This window comes from Ranitomeya variabilis, chromosome 4, assembly GCF_051348905.1.
Source record: "Ranitomeya variabilis isolate aRanVar5 chromosome 4, aRanVar5.hap1, whole genome shotgun sequence".
Taxonomy (NCBI): Eukaryota; Metazoa; Chordata; class Amphibia; order Anura; family Dendrobatidae; genus Ranitomeya; species Ranitomeya variabilis.
In genome coordinates, this window is record NC_135235.1 from 67040949 (window position 1) to 67061312 (window position 20364).

A 20364-nucleotide genomic window follows, 5' to 3' on the forward strand; every position below is an offset into this window, starting at 1 on the left:
AGTTCCAAAAAGGCCTTTCTGAAACCCTTAAGGATGCTCTGGTCCTTCATGGCGCCCCTTGTTCTCTGGTAAGGGCCATGACTCAGGCCATATAAATAGATTGCAAAATCCGTGAGAAAAGTGGTGAATGACAGGCTGGTCATCATACTTCCCCTGAGCAGATCCATTTTCCCGATGTGGAGCCATTGGAGATTAGAGTTGCCAGTCTTCATGTTGCGGAGAGAAGATGTAGACAAGATCTTGGACTTTGTCTATACTGTAGTCTCTCTGGACATTTTCTTAAGAATTGCCCATCTCGTCCTCAAGCTATTAAACCATCAGGAGAACATCTGAGTCTGGGTGATGGCCCAGGAAGTCACCCAGACTCCCAGGTATATTTTTCTTCCTCTGATAAAGTACTGATAAATACGATGTTATCCTTCGAGAATCAGGGGTTGTCAATAGTGATGAGCGAGAGTACTCGTTGCTCGGGTGACCTCCGAGTATTTATGACTGCTCGGAGTTTTAGTTTTCATTGCGGCAGCTGAATGATTTACAGCTACTAGCTTTCTTGATTACATGTGGGGATTCCCTAGCAACCAGGCAACCCCAACATGTACTCAGCCTGGCTAGTAGCTGTAAATTATTCAGCTGCCGTGATGAAAACTAAATCTCCGAGCAGTCATAAATACTCGGAGGTCACCCGAGCGTGCTCGGGAAAGCCCGAGCAACAAGTACAATCGCTCATCACTAATTGTCAACATTGACTTACTGTGGGTCTGCTGCTAACTTTATTTATTCCGGACTGGTTCTAAAGTTAAAGTTAGGAACAGTTAGTTCAGAAAGACCAATTCAATTTGGCGCCCTTGGCAAGACATCGTTAGTACACAATTTGGTCAAGACAGCAACGGTGGATTTCACTCTCCAAGTGGGAGCACTCCACTATGAATGCATCTCCTGTTTTGTGTTGGATAATTTACCTGCTGGATTGGTATTGGGGTTTCCATGGTTGCAGAATCACAATCATGTCACTGTTATTGATTGGTGTTAGAAAGAGTGTGAAATGGAGCCCCAATTGTTACAAGAAGTGTCTAAAAAAAAACTTGGAGATGTGTTCTCGGAAAAAGAGGCGAAGATACTACTTCCCCATCTTACCTATGATTGTGCTCGCCTTTACAATTTGTCGGGTCCTGAACGGACCGCCATGAAAGAATATGTTAACGAAAGTTTACGAAAGGGTCTTATCCGTCTTTCCTCCTCCACTATATCTGCTGGATTTTTCTTTGTTGAAAGGAAAGATGAGAGTCTCCTCACGGTTAAAAATACTTTCCCACTTCCACTCAATCCTGACCTATATAACTCATTATATATTCTGGGGACCAGGGTGTTTTGTAAACTTGATCTTGGAGGGGCTTACAATTTGATACACATCCAGAAGGGTGATGAGTGTAAAACAGCATTTTTAACATCTGAAGGTCTTTTTGAAAACCTTGTCATGCCTTTTGGATTATCCATTGCACCTGCTGTGTTTAAAAATTTTCTCAATTATATTTTCTCTGTATGTATTGGAATATATGTATTGATTTATCTGGATGATATTCTAATATTCTCGCCAGATTTGGACACTCACCAGAAACATGTCCGTGTTGTGTTACAGAGATTGAGGGAGAACTCTTTGTTTGCTAAATTAGAGATTTTTTTTTTCAGGAAATCTCTTTCTTGGGGTTTATCTTCTCAGCAGAACGGTTTAAGATGGACCCTGGGAAGGTGCAGGCCACAAATGATTGGGCTCAACATTGTTATCTTAAGGCTTTTGCAGATTTTTCTGGGATTCGCCAGCTATTATAAGAAATTTAGCAAGCGGTTTTCGCAGATTGCTAAACCACCTACTGACCTTAAATGTTAGGGGAAGAATCTCAAGCTTTGGTCGCCAACTGCTATTAGGGCTTTCGAAAGATTAAAAGAGTGTTTTATATCTGCACCCAGTATGATCCAACCTGATGGTTCATTTTGGAGGTGGATGCTTCGGAGATCGGAGTGGGGGCAGATTCATCGCAGAGACCCAAAACTCTGACTAACCATGTGCTTTTTTTTTTTACTAAAAAATGTTTGCCGGTGGAGAGAAATTATGATGTGGGGAATCGGGTGTACTTGCTGCCAAATTGCCCTTTGAGGATTGGAGGCATTTTTTGGAGGGAGCAGTTCATCCAATTATGGTGGTCACTGATCACAAGAATTTAGCTTACATTGAATCAGCTAAAAGGTTAACTCCTAGACAGGCCAGATGGTCCTTGATTTTCTCTCGGTTTAATTTTTCTATTACATTCAAGTCAGGGTCTAAGAATGCAAAAGCTGATGCATTATCTCATAGTCTAGATTCAATTTCTCCTCCAGAAATTCCATCATCCATTATTCCTCAAGGTATTGTGGTTTCTATGGTAACCTTGGAATTGGAAGAGTAGATTCGTGAACTCCTGTCGTTGGCATGTGCACCTAAGATTGTGTGTGTTACAGGAATTTCATGATTCTATCTTAAGTGGTCCTGGAGTTACTGCTACACGGAAAGCCATTTCTAGACTTTTTGGTGGCTGTCCATGCAGAATGATATTAAAGATTTTATATCTACTTGTGAAGTCTGCGTATGCACTAAAGTCAGTCATAGCCAGCCAGCTGGGGAATTGGCTCCATTGCCAATTCCAGAAAGACCATGGACTCATTTCCTTTGTCCATGGATTTCATTACTGATTTGCCTCTGTCTGATGGGAAAACTGCTATCTGGGTGGTAGTTGACAGATTCAGCTAACAAGCTCATTTTGTTCCTTTCTCAGGATTACCTAATGTAGAGACACTCTCCATGCTGTTTATTTCTCATACTGTAAGGTGTTGTGAAATTGGATTTTGGGCTCCCCCGGTGGCCACTGGTGGAATTGAACTGGTGTGCATCATCCTCTCTGTTCACCTGTTTCCATTAGGATGTGGGAGTCGCTATTTAGCCTTGCTCCTCTGTCACTTCCATGCCGGTCAACATTGTAATCAGAAGCCTTTCTGTGCATGTTCCTGCTGCTAGACAACTCCCAGCTAAGTTGGACTTTAGTCCTTGTTTGTTTTTGCATTTTGTTCCAGTTCACAGCTGTAGTTTCGTTTCTGTGTCTGGAAAGCTCTTGTGATCTGAAATTGCCACTCTGATGTTATGAGTTAATACTAGAGTCTTAAAGTAATTTCAGGATGTGTTTTGATAGGGTTTTCAGCTGACCATGAAAGTGCCCTTTCTGTCTTCCTGCTATCTAGTAAGCGGACCTCAATTTTTGCTAAACCTATTTTCATACTACGTTTGTCATTTCATCTAAAATCACCGCCAATATTTGTGGGGGCCTCTGTCTGCCTTTCGGGGAAATTTCTCTAGAGGTGAGCCAGGACTATATTTTCCTCTGCCAGGATTAGTTAGTCCTCCGGCCGGCGCTGGGCGTCTAGGGATAAAACGCAGGCTACGCTACCCGGCTACTGTTAGTTGTGCGGCAGGTTTAGTTCATGGTCAGTTTAGTTTCCATCCTTCCAAGGGCTAGTTCTTATGTTTGCTGGGCTATGTTCTCTTGCCATTGAGAACCATAACAGTTTGACCGGCCAAAAAGGGTTAGATTTATTGACAGAGAAAGGAGAGAAAAGAGAAGTCTGCTGAAGATTTTTTTTTTTTTTTTTTTCCTTCAGTTCTGAGTGTGCTTGTAATTGAATCTCTTGCAAGTCTGCCTATATTGCAGCCTTTCTCTCTCTCTCTCTCCTTCTAATCCTGGAATGGCTCTGTGTTCACCTGTTTAAAATGGATATTCAGAGTTTAGCTGCAGGTTTGAATAATCTCACCACGAAAGTTCAAAATTTACAAGATTTTGTTGTTCATGTTCCTATATCTGAACCTAGAATTCCTTTGCCTGAATTTTTCTCGGGGAATAGATCTTGCTTTCAAAATTTCAAAAATAATTGCAAGTTGTTTTTGTCCCTGAAATCTCGCTCTGCTGGAGATCCTGCTCAGCAGGTCAGGATTGTGATTTCCTTGCTCCGGGGCGACCCTCAGGATTGGGCTTTTGCATTGGCTCCAGGGGATCCTGCGTTGCTCAATGTGGATGCGTTTTTTCTGGCCTTGGGGTTGCTTTATGAGGAACCTCAGTTAGAACTTCAGGCGGAAAAGGCCTTGATGTCCCTATCTCAGGGGCAAGACGAAGCTGAAGTATACTGCCAGAAATTCCGTAAATGGGCTGTGCTTACTCAGTGGAATGAGTGCGCCCTGGCGGCGAATTTCAGAGAGGGTCTCTCTGATGCCATTAAGGATGTTATGGTGGGGTTCTCTGTGCCTGCGGGTCTGAATGAGTCCATGACAATGGCTATCCAGATCGATAGGCGTCTGCGGGAGCGCAAACCTGTGCACCATTTGGCGGTGTCTACTGAGAGGACGCCAGAGAATATGCAATGTGATAGAATTCTGTCCAGAAGTGAACGGCAGAATTTTAGACGAAAAAATGGGTTGTGCTTCTATTGCGGTGATTCAACTCATGTTATATCAGCATGCTCTAAGCGTACTAAGAAGCTTGATAAGTCTGTTTCAATTGGCACTTTACAGTCTAAGTTTATTCTATCTGTGACCCTGATTTGTTCTTTATCATCTATTACCGCGGATGCCTATGTCGACTCTGGCGCCGCTTTGAGTCTTATGGATTGGTCCTTTGCCAAACGCTGTGGGTATGATTTGGAGCCTCTTGAAACTCCTATACCCCTGAAGGGGATTGACTCCACCCCATTGGCTAGCAATAAACCACAATACTGGACACAAGTAACTATGCGGATTAATCCGGATCACCAGGAGATTATTCGCTTTCTTGTGCTGTATAACCTACATGATGTGTTGGTGCTTGGATTGCCATGGCTGCAATCTCATAACCCAGTCCTTGACTGGAAGGCTATGTCTGTGTTAAGCTGGGGATGTAAGGGGACGCATGGGGACGTACCTGTGGTTTCCATTTCATCATCTATTCCCTCTGAGATTCCTGAATTCTTGACTGAATATCGTGACGTTTTTGAAGAACCTAAGCTTGGTTCATTACCTCCGCACCGGGAGTGCGATTGTGCCATAGATTTGATTCCGGGTAGTAAATACCCTAAGGGTCGTTTATTTAATCTGTCTGTGCCTGAACATGCTGCTATGCGAGAATATATAAAGGAGTCCTTGGAAAAGGGACATATTCGTCCTTCGTCATCTCCCTTAGGAGCCGGTTTTTTCTTTGTGGCTAAGAAAGATGGCTCTTTGAGGCCGTGCATTGATTATCGGCTTTTGAATAAAATCACGGTTAAATATCAATATCCGTTGCCACTGCTGACTGATTTGTTTGCTCGCATAAAGGGGGCCAAGTGGTTCTCTAAGATAGATCTCCGTGGGGCGTATAATTTGGTGCGAATTAGGCAGGGGGATGAGTGGAAAACCGCATTTAATACGCCCGAGGGCCACTTTGAGTATTTGGTGATGCCTTTTGGTCTTTCAAATGCCCCTTCAGTCTTTCAGTCCTTTATGCATGACATTTTCCGTGATTATTTGGATAAGTTTATGATTGTGTATCTGGATGATATTTTGATTTTTTCGGATGACTGGGACTCTCATGTCCAGCAGGTCAGAAGGGTTTTTCAGGTTTTGCGGTCTAATTCCTTGTGTGTGAAGGGTTCTAAGTGCGTTTTTGGGGTTCAAAAGATTTCCTTTTTGGGATATATTTTTTCCCCCTCTTCCATCAAGATGGATCCTGTCAAGGTTCAGGCTATTTGTGATTGGACGCAACCCTCTTCTCTTAAGAGTCTTCAGAAATTTTTGGGCTTTGCTAACTTTTATCGTCGATTTATTGCTGGTTTTTCTGATGTTGTTAAACCATTGACTGATTTGACTAAGAAGGGTGCTGATGTTGCTGATTGGTCCCCTGCTGCTGTGGAGGCCTTTCGGGAGCTTAAGCGCCGCTTTTCTTCCGCCCCTGTGTTGCGTCAGCCTGATGTTGCTCTTCCTTTTCAGGTTGAGGTCGACGCTTCTGAGATCGGAGCTGGGGCGGTTTTGTCGCAGAGAAGTTCCGATTGCTCCGTGATGAGACCTTGTGCTTTTTTCTCGCGTAAATTTTCGCCCGCCGAGCGGAATTATGATGTTGGGAATCGGGAGCTTTTGGCCATGAAGTGGGCTTTTGAGGAGTGGCGTCATTGGCTTGAGGGGGCTAGACATCAGGTGGTGGTATTGACGGACCACAAAAATCTAATTTATCTTGAGTCCGCCAGACGCCTGAATCCTAGACAGGCGCGCTGGTCGTTGTTTTTCTCTCTGTTTAATTTTGTGGTGTCCTACCTGCCGGGTTCTAAGAATGTTAAGGCGGATGCCCTTTCTAGGAGTTTTGAGCCTGACTCCCCTGGTAATTCTGAACCTACAGGTATCCTTAAGGATGGAGTGATATTGTCTGCCGTTTCTCCAGACCTGCTGCGGGCCTTGCAGGAGTTTCAGGCGGATAGACCTGATCGTTGCCCACCTGGTAGACTGTTTGTTCCTGATGATTGGACCAGTAAAGTCATTTCTGAGGTTCATTCTTCTGCGTTGGCAGGTCATCCTGGAATCTTTGGTACCAGGGATTTGGTGGCAAGGTCCTTCTGGTGGCCTTCCCTGTCTCGAGATGTGCGAGGCTTCGTGCAGTCTTGTGACGTTTGTGCTCGGGCCAAGCCTTGTTGTTCTCGGGCTAGTGGATTGTTGTTGCCCTTGCCTATCCCGAAGAGGCCCTGGATGCACATCTCGATGGATTTTATTTCGGATCTTCCTGTTTCTCAGAAGATGTCTGTCATCTGGGTGGTGTGTGATCGTTTCTCTAAGATGGTCCATTTGGTTCCCCTGCCTAAGTTGCCTTCTTCTTCCGAGTTGGTTCCTCTGTTTTTTCAAAATGTGGTCCGTTTGCATGGTATTCCGGAGAATATCGTTTCTGACAGAGGTACCCAATTCGTGTCTAGATTTTGGCGAGCGTTCTGTGCTAGGATGGGCATGGATTTGTCTTTCTCGTCTGCTTTCCATCCTCAGACTAATGGCCAGACCGAGCGGACGAATCAGACCTTGGAGACATATTTGAGGTGTTTTGTGTCTGCAGATCAGGATGATTGGGTTGCTTTTTTGCCTTTAGCGGAGTTTGCCCTCAATAATCGGGCCAGCTCTGCCACCTTGGTGTCTCCCTTTTTCTGTAATTCGGGGTTTCATCCTCGATTTTCTTCTGGTCAGGTGGAATCTTCGGATTGTCCTGGAGTGGATGCTGTGGTGGAGAGGTTGCATCAGATTTGGGGGCAGGTAGTGGACAATTTGAAGTTGTCCCAGGAGAAGACTCAGCTTTTTGCCAACCGCCGGCGTCGGGTTGGTCCTCGGCTTTGTGTTGGGGACTTGGTGTGGTTGTCTTCTCGTTTTGTCCCTATGAGGGTTTCTTCTCCCAAGTTTAAGCCTCGGTTCATCGGCCCGTACAAGATATTGGAGATTCTTAACCCTGTGTCCTTCCGTTTGGACCTCCCTGCATCTTTTTCTATTCATAATGTTTTTCATCGGTCATTATTGCGCAGGTATGAGGTACCGGTTGTGCCTTCCGTTGAGCCTCCTGCTCCGGTGTTGGTTGAGGGCGAGTTGGAGTACGTTGTGGAAAAAATCTTGGACTCCCGTGTTTCCAGACGGAAACTCCAGTATCTGGTCAAATGGAAGGGATACGGTCAGGAGGATAATTCTTGGGTGACTGCCTCTGATGTTCATGCCTCCGATTTGGTCCGTGCCTTTCATAGGGCTCATCCTGATCGCCCTGGTGGTTCTGGTGAGGGTTCGGTGCCCCCTCCTTGAGGGGGGGGGTACTGTTGTGAAATTGGATTTTGGGCTCCCCCGGTGGCCACTGGTGGAATTGAACTGGTGTGCATCATCCTCTCTGTTCACCTGTTTCCATTAGGATGTGGGAGTCGCTATTTAGCCTTGCTCCTCTGTCACTTCCATGCCGGTCAACATTGTAATCAGAAGCCTTTCTGTGCATGTTCCTGCTGCTAGACAACTCCCAGCTAAGTTGGACTTTAGTCCTTGTTGGGGGGCGTGGCTACTAGGTGACGTCCTAGGTGACGTACTAGGTGACACACCTTGAGAAAGAGGGTCGGTACCCTCGAAACGCGTCGGGATTGGCCCCTGTTAGTGTCCGTCATACGGACTGGTGACGTCACCTAGTAGCCACGCCCCCCGCTCACCACGCCACTGCACGGCGGCGCTATCGGCCGTAGCTGCCTGCCGGACACTACAGCGGCGAGACTGGTGGGGTTTTCAGCACTACGGGAGGACGCTCCCCGGATGGTAGTGCATCGTTTACGTGGCTGCACTGTCTAATCACAGATCTTCCAAGATAGCAGAGGACGGTCTGCAGCAGCTCATTGTCCCAAGTGGACACATCAGTTCATAACAGTGAGGTAGGTGACTGAGATGTATTCCTAGTCACAGTTCCTCCTGCTAGCGCAGCACCTGTTTGTTGATTTTATTCTAATTTTAATATTGGTTGGCAGGGTTGCACACTACGTGCCAAGGTGCTTGCAGCTGAAGGTACAGGCCAATACATAGCGCCAGTGTGTTACTTTACAGTGTTTAGAACCTCACCATTCTTCTGTAATTATTATTTATTAGGGTTTTCATCCCCATTCTGGTGAATTTTCTAGGATTAGTTCTGAATGTCCTGGGGTGGAGGTCACCGTACAGAGGCTTGGGGATGTCTGGAGGCAGGTTCAAAAGAATATTGGGACTGCTCAGATTCACCAAAAATGGAAGACAGATAGAAGAAGTTCGGTGGGTCCTGTTTTTAAGATTGGGGATAAAGTTTGGTTGTTATCTAGAAACATTAAATTTCAAGTGCCATTGGCAAGGTTGGGTCCAAAGTGTATTGGTCCATATCAGATCTTAGAGGTGGTCAACCCTGTGGCATTTAGATTAAAGCTTCCTCCATCCCTTCGCATCCCAAAATTGTTCCATATAGGGTTGAGCGACTGTTGCTTTTTTAGGGTCGAGTCGGGTTTTGTGAAACCCGACCTTCTCGAAAGTGGGATCGCGTGAAATCGGACGATTCTACTGTAAAGTCGGGTTCCGGACCGGAACACGAAACCCAATGCAAGTCAATGTGGATTATTATTCTCTCTCTCTCTCTCTCCCCTCCGTGCAAAGCATATGTTGTGTTTGACTGCGGAAATCACTGCAGCCCAAACGGTAATATGGCTCTATGACACCGCAGACACCAGGCCGGAACCTATGTCATAACGCTGCCCACACTCCTTAATTGGCTGAAAAAATGGCGGGGAAGGCGGCATACAAAACGCGACTTTGGCGCCAAGATCGCCGACCACGTGGCCGATCCCATGCTGGAGTCGGGTCGGGTTTCACGAAACCCGACTTTGCCAAAAGTCGGCGACTTTTGAAAATGAACGATCCGTTTCGCTCAACCCTAGTTCCATAAATCCTTATAAAAAGGCGTTTGTCCATTCTGCATGGTCTCCCTCATCCCAGCCTCCTCCGGTTTCAGTAGACGGTAGCCTGGATTCTCAGAGGGTCCGTAATTCTTTCCAATACCTCATCCACTTGAGGGGATATGCACCAGAGGAGAGATCCTGGGTCCCTGCTTGAGATGTGAAGGCCGATCGGTTAGTCAGGGCCTTCCATCTACAATTTCCTGGGAAGCCTGGGGGTCCGATGTCCCCCCATCCCAAAGAGGGGGTATTGTCACGGTTCCACCCCTCAGTTTGTCTGGGATAGTTATTGACAGCTCAACCATCCAATCTGGTACAGGGGCGTGCTGAGCTGTGTGTTGATTGACAGCTTGACTATCCAGTCCATGACTGGGAGGCGCCATGCTACTTAACTGAGCTGTTTCTCCTAGACCTCGGCCAAACATACATTCAGCTAATTGTGGTTTGTTTCCTTTGTGCCTTAAGTTCTGTATGTTGATCTTTCATTGCCTGACCTTGGACCTCGTTCTGAACATCCGTCTGTTTAACCTCTTCTGCTCTGATCCGCTATCCCATGGTATTCTCACCTCAGAATGTTTCCTAACTACGCTTTTGTCTTTTCCTTCTGTTTATGAACTACCCTCCTGGCTTCTGACCTTGGACTACTTGACTATCCTGACTCACGGCTTGGGCGTGAGAAGTGACTAGTATCACAGCAACATAGTGAATCAAAAGAACTATACTACAATTCTAATTGGAAGTATTTGCTAATATTATTATGATTTTACCTACTACATATTGGGATAGGATCTTGGAGTTGGGAATACCACTTTAACGAGGCAAGTCTCATCCTATAGACGGAGAAGGCAAGTTCACGCTGCCTTTTTTAAATTGGATTCTAGATCTGTGAAAAGACCTAGTATTTTTCAAAGACAGCACTTGGACTGAAAATACGGTCATGTGAACACAAAGCTTCACCGATATTTTCTTTACCCTAGTTCAGTTCATGGTTATGGTTCTAGGCGTTTCGTGTCACCTGTCCAAATGTTTATAATAAAGGATGTTTTGTAAATTAATACAATATTAAGACTGCAGACAAAAAACAACATTTGGTTATTGTTTGTGTTGTTCCAGTTGTTATTGCAGCCATTCTTCATTGAGGTGAATTTGACTAAACTGCACTATGACAACTATGAGCAGATGGGACACTGTGTGTAAAAATCAAAAGCAAACATGGTTTACAAATCCCGAACAACCCCTTGAAGTTTGCTTTTTTATGGGAAAAGTCATAAGCTGAGAACCTACCAATGATGTCCTCAAATTCTTTATTATTCACACTGATAGAGCTGGAGGTGACGAGACGTGGTGGGCTAAATCCAATCTCCTCAGCAATCAGATAAAGGTCCTTCCAGGAAAGGGCTCCACTAATACATTCTCCTGAACAGACAAAGAGAAGATAATATAGCAGGATCTGGTTTGTGTTCTATCACACCAGCTAAGGCTACTTTCACACTAGCATCGTTTGCAATACGTCGCAATGCGTCGTTCAGGAGAAAAAACACATCCTGCAAAGTTGTCTGCAGGATACGTTTTTTCCCCATAGACTAACATTAGCGACGCATTGCAACGTATGGCCACACGTCGCAACCGTCGTGCGACGGTTGCGTCGTGTTTTGGAGGACCGTCGGCACAAAAAAAAGTTACATGTAACGTTTTTTTTGTGCGTCGTGTCCGCCATTTTCGACCGCGCATGCGCGGCTGAAACTCCGCCCCCTCCTCCCCGGACATTACAATGGGGCAGCGGAAGCGTCGGGCATTACTTTCACAACACGCGTCGGCACGTCAGGCCAACGCTAGTGTGAAAGAAGCCTAAATAAACAATGCCCTGTAGAAAAGGGCATTCATCAAAGCACAAGCCACTGCTCCAATCCATAAATGCCCTCAGGGTTCTCCTAGTCTTAGCAGAAGACTCAGTCAAGTCAGGAGACGTCTGATTTAGTGACATAAATGTCACACACCTGAAAGTGGATGGCCTGTCCACACGCTTTCCGTTTTAAAAGGGGATTAGCAAAGTAACAACTGATTAATTTAAAGGGGTTGTCCAAAACGCCATATTGTTGATCTATCCATAGATTAGATCATCGTTACGAGATCAGTGGAAGTCTGCCACTTGTAAACACTATGAGCATAGCTGCTTAGCTGACAGATGCCGCTACATTAAAACTGGTGGGACCCGCACCCAAGAATCGATTTGTGTCAAACCCCACCAATCTCATTAGTGTGGTGTGACCAGACAACCCTGTTAAGACTCACAGTTTGGTTGACTAAGGGTGCTTTCATATTGTGTAGTGAGTCCTTGTTGGGACATACGCCTGAAATCCCCTGCAAAACGGTATCCGCACGAATACGCTAACGGGGCCATAGACTGTAATGATGCAAAAAGAGCAAACGTGCGTTCTGACATGCATCATTCTCGGGAGTGTCTACTACGTCTGAATGTCCACTTCCAGTAGGCGGAAACTCACAAAAATGATGCTCATCAGAGCGCACATTCACTCTGTCTGCATCATTACAGTCTATGGCCCCATCAGTGCATACGTCCAGACCTCTTTTTTTTTTTTTTTTTTTGGGGGGGGATATTTTGGGACACAGAACGCAATATGAAAGCACCTTAACACTGGTTTCTCACATCTGACATTCAAAGTCCACATGGACACAAACCGTTCTTGAGTTAGGGTCAGGAGAGACGCGATTGGTCAGGATATCACACTTTGCAGCCATGGCTATGACCTTTTAAATGCTGCAACCTGATAATGAGTGTCCAAGATCATGCAGGAATTCGGCTTAAAAGGGTATTTTCATCTCCAAGATCCCATCCCAATATGTAGTAGATGTAATAATAATAATATTAGCAAATACCTCCAATTAGAAATGTAGTATAGTTTTTCTGATTCGCTAAGTTGCTTACCCCATGTGCAGGGCATCACAGTAGCTTGGGTTAGGTTACCCATTGGTTACGACTACTCATATAGTGACAGTTAGCTGTTAGTGGTTGCAACCATGGATATCTAATCTGCTGTAATGCCCTGCACATGGGGTAAGCGACATAGCAAATCAGAAGAACTATACTACATTTCTAATTGGAGCTGTTTCCTAATATTATTACACCTACTAAATAATGGGATAGGATCTTGGAGATCGAATTACCTCTTTAAGGTGCAAGAAACATTAGCAGTACTTACTGAATACACCTGGTTCTATAATTTACATTACTATATTATTCATGATGTTTGTGAAAATTAATTTAGGTGAAATTAATTACAAAAAAAGTGTGTCCAGTGTCTCCCTTGTGAATGTAGCTAAAGTGCATTGTGACCATTGCTGCATTTAAATGGTACGGAATCCATGATTGCACGAGTGAAAGACTGCTACATCCATACAGGACTTTCATTCTCAGCATTAGCCGTGGAGAGTTGGAGTAGGCTGGTGGATAGGTCTAGTCACAGGCTCCCCCAATGGCGGCCATTTGTGCAGGCTGTGAAAAAAGCTGCACTAACAAGTAGGTGAACCTGTAATAATTAGTACATGCCATAAAATAATGTCCACAGCACCTATGTTAAAATAAAGGTAATAAAAGTGGAAAACCCTTTAAACTTTTCACTGCTTAAAAAGGACCTGTCAGCATGATATTCAAACTCTAAAATCCTTTTACTGCTTATTACATCCATACCTTGTTTGTAGTATTTTGTTGTGACATTTTTGAGAACTCAATCCTTGAAATTTGAACCTGTCTCCCCTGTGCAGGTGTCATCATTGCCCAGGTTCGTCATATTAAAAAGCATGCACTGTCAGCTCCCTACGACGAGATCAATGGACCAGCTCCCGCTACATCATCAGAAGCTTACTGCGCCGGCTCCGCCTCACCTGATGAGATGCACCCGGGCTGGGAGAAGTGACCTGTCAATCAAAGTCCGGAAGCCAGCAGTGGGCGAGGAAAATGGAGAGAGGATCGTTGGGCTGGAAGTACAGTGCCCGCCTTGCTATGAAAACTTCAAGAATGGATTAGCCCCAAAAATGGCTCACAAAATACTACAAAATATGTAATTAATATTACAAGGGCTTTGCACTCATGCCTTTAGTTAGGGATCGAATATCATGTCATTTCCATTCAGTTGTCATTTACATGATATTTGCTGGTTAGCAGTGTGGTTCTCAGCCCATCGAACCTCAATGATAAGATCTTCTGATAAAAATCTGGAGTTTGTCAAAAGACAGATAACGCTGCACATACTGCACCTAGAATAAAGCCAATCTCAGGACTGTTTTATAAAAGTGTAAGAATCAATTGCTAAATTTTAGCCTCCTCTGACATAGGCTGCCGTCACGCTAGCAGTATTTGGTCAGTATTTTACATCAGTATTTGTAAGCCAAAACCAGGAGTGGAACAAATAGGAAAAGATATTTACCCTGGTTTCCAGCGTAAAACATCGCTGGTATCCTTGCTTTTGGTGTCAAACCTGACGATACATGCCGGTCTGACGACCAAATAAAGTTCTGAACTTTATTCAACGACCAGCGATATCACAGCAGGATCCAGATCGCTCCTGCGTGTCAAACACAACGATATCGCTATCCAGGACGCTGCAACGTCACGGATCGTTGTCGTTCTCGTTGTAAAGTCGTTTCGTGTGAAGGTACCTTAACAGAAGCAACCAGAGCGATCTCAGATTACTGCTGTTTTAGCACTTAAATGCCAGTGTCTATCTTGTGACAACAGGATTAATGTGGAGTGATCACGCATGCAACAGTTTCAGAGGTCTTGCGGGGAGGTCCCTGCAATTGTGGATTTCTGATGGGTTGCCTAAAACACAGGTTGCTTAGTTAAGGCCCCCATCACCGTCATCTTTGCAATTTCATGAAACTGGGCTTCCTAACAGTTCATAATTTCTTTTATACGTTGCAAAACTCACTCTAGCAAAATATAAAACTAACTAACCTGTATTGTTAACACCGGAATGAGGAAAAGAATAAAATATCAGCATTGTCGTTGCTGTTCCAACTCATAGTATTTACGCCAAAATGTTATCAATCCAAAAATGTCAGCTCACCACACAAATAAAAAACTCCATCAATGTAAGATTTAAAAAGTTACGGATCTCAGAAAATGGCAACACAAGCAACAGTAGGTTTTTTCTTTAACAAGAACTCACAAATTGTTAAACTACTACTGAAGTATACAGTGGGGCAAAAAAGTATTTAGTCAGTCAGCAATAGTGCAAGTTCCACCACTTAAAAAGATGAGAGGCGTCTGTAATTTACATCATAGGTAGACCTCAACTATGGGAGACAAACTGAGAAAAAAAAATCCAGAAAATCACATTGTCTGTTTTTTTATCATTTTATTTGCATATTATGGTGAAAAATAAGTATTTGGTCAGAAACAAAATTTCATCTCAATACTTTGTAATATATCCTTTGTTGGCAATGACAGAGGTCAAACGTTTTCTGTAAGTCTTCACAAGGTTGCCACACACTGTTGTTGGTATGTTGGCCCATTCCTCCATGCAGATCTCCTCTAGAGCAGTGATGTTTTTAGCTTTTCGCTTGGCAACACGGACTTTCAACTCCCTCCAAAGGTTTTCTATAGGGTTGAGATCTGGAGACTGGCTAGGCCACTCCAGGACCTTGAAATGCTTCTTACGAAGCCACTCCTTCGTTGCCCTGGTGGTGTGCTTTGGATCATTGTCATGTTGAAAGACCCAGCCACGTTTCATCTTCAATGCCCTTGCTGATGGAAGGAGGTTTGCACTCAAAATCTCACGATACATGGCCCCATTCATTCTTTCATGTACCCGGATCAGTCGTCCTGGCCCCTTTGCAGAGAAACAGCCCCAAAGCATGATGTTTCCACCACCATGCTTTACAGTAGGTATGGTGTTTGATGGATGCAACTCAGTATTCTTTTTCCTCCAAACACGACAAGTTGTGTTTCTACCAAACAGTTCCAGTTTGGTTTCATCAGACCATAGGACATTCTCCCAAAACTCCTCTGGATCATCCAAATGCTCTCTAGCAAACTTCAGACGGGCCCGGACATCTACTGGCTTAAGCAGTGGGACACGTCTGGCACTGCAGGATCTGAGTCCATGGTGGCGTAGTGTGTTACTTATGGTAGGCCTTGTTACATTGGTCCCAGCTCTCTGCAGTTCATTCACTAGGTCCCCCCGCGTGGTTCTGGGATTTTTGCTCACCGTTCTTGTGATCATTCTGACCCCACGGGGTGGGATTTTGCGTGGAGCCCCAGATCGAGGGAGATTATCAGTGATCTTGAATGTCTTCCATTTTCTAATTATTGCTCCCACTGTTGATTTCTTCACTCCAAGCTGGTTGGCTATTGCAGATTCAGTCTTCCCAGCCTGGTGCAGGGCTACAATTTTGTTTCTGGTGTCCTTTGACAGCTCTTTGGTCTTCACCATAGTGGCGTTTGGAGTCAGACTGTTTGAGGGTGTGCACAGGTGTCTTTGTATACTGATAACAAGTTTAAACAGGCGCCATTACTACAGGTAATGAGTGGAGGAAAGAGGAGACTCTTAAAGAAGAAGTTACAGGTCTGTGAGAGCCAGAAATCTTGATTGTTTGTTTCTGACCAAATACTTATTTTCCACCATAATATGCAAATAAAATGATTAAAAAAACAGACAATGTGATTTTCTGGATTTTTATTTCTCAGTTTGTCTCCCATAGTTGAGGTCTAACTATGGTGTAAATTACAGACGCCTCTCATCTTTTTAAGTGGTGGAACTTGCACTATTGCTGAATGACTAAATACTTTTTTGCCCCACTGTATATATATTATCATTGTTATACACATACATACAGTCATGGCTGAAAGTGTTGGCACCCTTGAAATTGTTCCAGAAAATTATGTTTTTCTCCCAGAAAACTTTTGTAATTACTGTGTATATACTCGAGTATAAGCCGATATTTTCAGCCCAAAAAAATGGGCTGAAAGTGCCCCTCTCGGCTTATACTCGAGTCATGGAAGGCGGGGGGGTCGGTGGGTGAGGGGGAGCGACGCCTGTCAAATACTCACCTACTCCCGGCGCTCCTGACGTGGTCCCTGCAAGTCCCACGGTGTTCGGCGCCGCAGCTTCAAGTTCTTCCCCTCTTCAGCGGTCACGTGGTACCGCTCATTAAAGTTATGAATATGGACTCCACGCCCATAGGGGTGGAGCCGCATATTCATTACTGTAATGAGCGGTACCAGTGACCGCTGGCAGAGGAAGAAGCTGCCGCGCCGTACACCATGGGACATGCAGGGACCGCTTCAGGAGCGCCGGGAGTAGGTGAGTATATTTACCTTCCCTCGTTCCACCAAAGTTCCGTCTTCCCGTCCTCTTGCTGTGACTGTTCAGGTCAGAGGGCGCGATGACGTATTAGTGTGCGTGCTGCCCTCTGCCTGAACAGTCAATGCGGAGAGACGGGACGCTGAGGAGCAGCGGGCAGCGACGAGAGGTGAGTATGTCATTTTTTTTTTTTTTAGTGCAGCAGCAGCATTACATGAGGCACAATGCTGTATGGAGCGTCTATGGGGCCATAAAGAACTGCATGGAGCATTATATGGGGCATCTATGGGGCCATAACTGCATGGAGCATTATATGGGGCCATAACTGCATGGAGCATTATATGGGGCATCTTATGGGGCCATAATGAACTGCATGGAGCATTATATGGGGCATCTTATGAGGCCATAAAGAACTGCATGGAACATTATATGGGGCATATTTGTATATGGAGCATCTTATGAGGCCATAATGAACTGTATGGAGCATTATATGGGGCTCCTGATTCAATATGGATATTCAAAAACACAACCTACTGATGTCTCAATTAATTTTACTTTTATTGGTATCTATTTTTATTTTTGACATTTACCGGTAGCTGCTGCATTTTCCACCCTAGGCTTATTAGGAGGGTCGGCTTATACTCGGGTCGGCTTATACTCGAGTGTACACAGTACGTATGTTTTGTTACACACGTTTCTTTCCTTTGTCTGTACTTGAACGCCACACAAAAACAGAGAAAAAAGAAAAAGAAAATTGGACATCATTTCACACAAAACCCTAAAAATGGGCAGGAAAAAAAATGTTGGCACTAGTGATGAGTGAATATACTCGTTACTCGAGATTTCTCGAGAATGCTCGAGGGTCCTCCGAGTATTTTTTAGTGCTCGGAGATTTAGTTTTTCTTGCCGCAGCTGAATGATTTACATCTGTTAGCCAGCATAAGTACATGTGGGGATTCCCTAGCAACCAGGCAACCCCCACATGTACTTATGCTGGCTAACAGATGTAAATCATTCAGCTGCGGCAAGAAAAACTAAATCTCCGAGCACTAAAAAAATACTCGGAGGACCCCCGAGCGTGCTCGAGAAATCGCGAGTAACGAATATATTCGCTCATCACTAGTTGGCACCTTTCCAAAATGGAGGGTAAACAACTTTGTTTCAAGCATGTGATGCTCATTCAAACTCACCGGTGGCAAGAAACCGGTGTGGGCAATATGAAAATCACACCTGAAACCAGATAAAAAGAGAAGTTGGCTCAATCTTTGCATTGTGTTTCTGTGTGTGCCACACTAGGCATGAACAGAAAGAGGAGAAGAGAAGTGTCTGAGGACTTGAAAACCAAAATTGTTGAAATATATGAACAATCTCAAGGTTACAAGTCCATCTACTAATATCTTGATGTTCCTTTGTCCATGGTGCACAACATAGTCAAGAAGTTTACAAGCCATGCCATTGTAGCTAATCTCCATGGACGTGGATGGCAATGAAAAATTGACGAAAGGTTGCAACGCAGGATAGTACAGATGGCGGATAAGCCTCCCCAATCAAGTTTCAAAGAAATGCAATCTGTCCTGCAGGCGCAGGGTGTATTAGTGTCCGTGGGAACTACCCGTTGACATTTGAATTAAATAAAAAACTATGGCAGGAAACCCAGGATGACCACACTGCTGACACAGTCATAATAAAGCTAGACTGCAGTTTGCCAAAATGAACATGAGTAAGCCAAAGTCCTTCTGGAAAAGCATCTTGTGGACTGATGAGACAAAGATAGAGCTTTGTGGTAAAGCACATCACTCTACTGTTTACTAAAAATGGAATGAGACCTACAAAGAACACAGTACCCACAATCAAATATAGTGGAGGTTCAAAGATGTTTTGCTGTCTCTGAGACTGGATGCCTTGCCTGTGTGCAAGGCATAATGAAATCTGAAGATCGCAATATAGTGCCCAGTGTCAGAAAGCTGGGTTTGTTTCCTAGCTCCTGGGTCTTCCAGCAGCACAATGATCCCAAACATACTTCAAGAAGCAACCAGAAATGGATGGAAACAAAGTGCTGTAGAGTTCTGAAGTGGCAGCAATGATTCCAGATCTAAATCCAACTGAACACCTGTGGAGAGATCTTAAAATTGCTATTGCAAGAAGGCGCCTTCAAATATGTGAGACCGAGAGGAGTTTGCAGAAGAAGAGTGGTCAGAATTCCAGTTGAGAGATGTAAGAAGCTTGTTGATGGTTGCAGGAAGCTACTGATTTCAGTTATTAATTCCAAATGCTGTGAAACCAAAGATTAAGATGAGAGTGCCAACAGTTTTGTCCGGTCAATTTTTGGGGTTTTGTGTGAAATTATGTCCAATTTGCCTTTTTTCTTTGTGTTGTTCCAATACACATAAAAGGAAATAAACATGTGTAATTGCAATAATTTTCTGGGAGAAATACGTAATTTTTCTGGAACAATTTCAAGGGTGCCAACACTTTTGACCATGACTGTATATATAAATAAAAACTATACAAGTTTGGTATCGTCCTAACCAAAGTGACGCAAAAATGTGTTGCCAGGTAAAAACTTCAACTCACCCTATAAAAAAACAAGCTGTCTTATGGCTATGTTGATCGAAAAAATAGTTATAGCTCTTGACAGAAAAAAAAGTAAAAAAGTAAAAGGCCAAAAATAAATAAATTCCAGACATTGCCATGGACACAAGTGGTGTTGTTTCTGGGAAAAAAAAAAGAGATAATCTCAAATACCCCCAATAAACTAATAACTGAGCATTTTTCACCTGAACTTACCCCAAAGCACTTTATTCTGCTTTAATTCATCAGGAATTGGCTTGCTGGAATAAACATCACTAAAGTAAATCTCTCCACCATCCTATAAAACAGAATGTTCTCTTTAGGAGTTGTGACATTGAGGATCCAAGATACCCGATACACACTCAGAGATACCTTGCATGGATTACGGCTATCTTAAATTGGAAAGGTCTTATTGTGAATTATAGTAATGATTGTGCCAATTATCTGTCACATGTCGGTTTAAAGGTGGCCACTGTCAAGACTCTGTTGTTGGGTGTCCCAGGACCAGAGGCTCCTTCCCTGTCCCTAACGCTAAGGGCGCCCTTGCTTGCCCTGTTCCCCGGATTACTTCTGATGGTGAAGATGCCGGGGCCACGTACCTTGCCTAATCTCCTAAATCCACCCTCAGTCTGTACCCTTCCCCCACCCAAGGAAGAGGGGAGTAGTAGTGTACCGTAATACCCCAACCAGACTAACAAGGTAATACGAACAGGGGTAACGGAAAATACCAAACATACAAATATACACACACAGATAACAGAGGAATGCACCGGAGAGTGGAGGATGGGGTTAAACCCCAAGAGTTATCACACACTCAAGAACTAGCAACAGTCTCAGATAAATCCACCAACCGCCTTCTCCTATAATAACCAACAACAACCTCCAGCCATGCACCATAAGCTACTCTGACAATGAGTGCTAGCCAGGACACAGATTTTATAGGAGATGGGAGTGGCTAACAGTGCACTGCTGAGAGCCT

The 20364-nt window shown here is 44.2% G+C and overlaps 1 protein-coding gene across 5 annotated transcripts in view; it reads right to left on the reverse strand.

Annotated features, from left to right (window-relative positions):
• BORCS7 (BLOC-1 related complex subunit 7) overlaps positions 1-20364 on the reverse strand; it is a 115971-nt gene that overhangs the window by 12767 nt on the left and 82840 nt on the right. For 4 of the 5 annotated variants that reach the window (XM_077258642.1, XM_077258643.1, XM_077258647.1 and 1 more), the window contains 2 exons: positions 19602-19683; positions 10774-10905 (listed from right to left, as the gene is read on the reverse strand). In XM_077258642.1, coding sequence (XP_077114757.1) covers positions 10774-10905; positions 19602-19683 — 214 coding nt within the window. The remainder of the gene's footprint in view (positions 1-10773; positions 10906-19601; positions 19684-20364) is intronic. The other variant, XM_077258644.1, reaches the window with a different exon arrangement.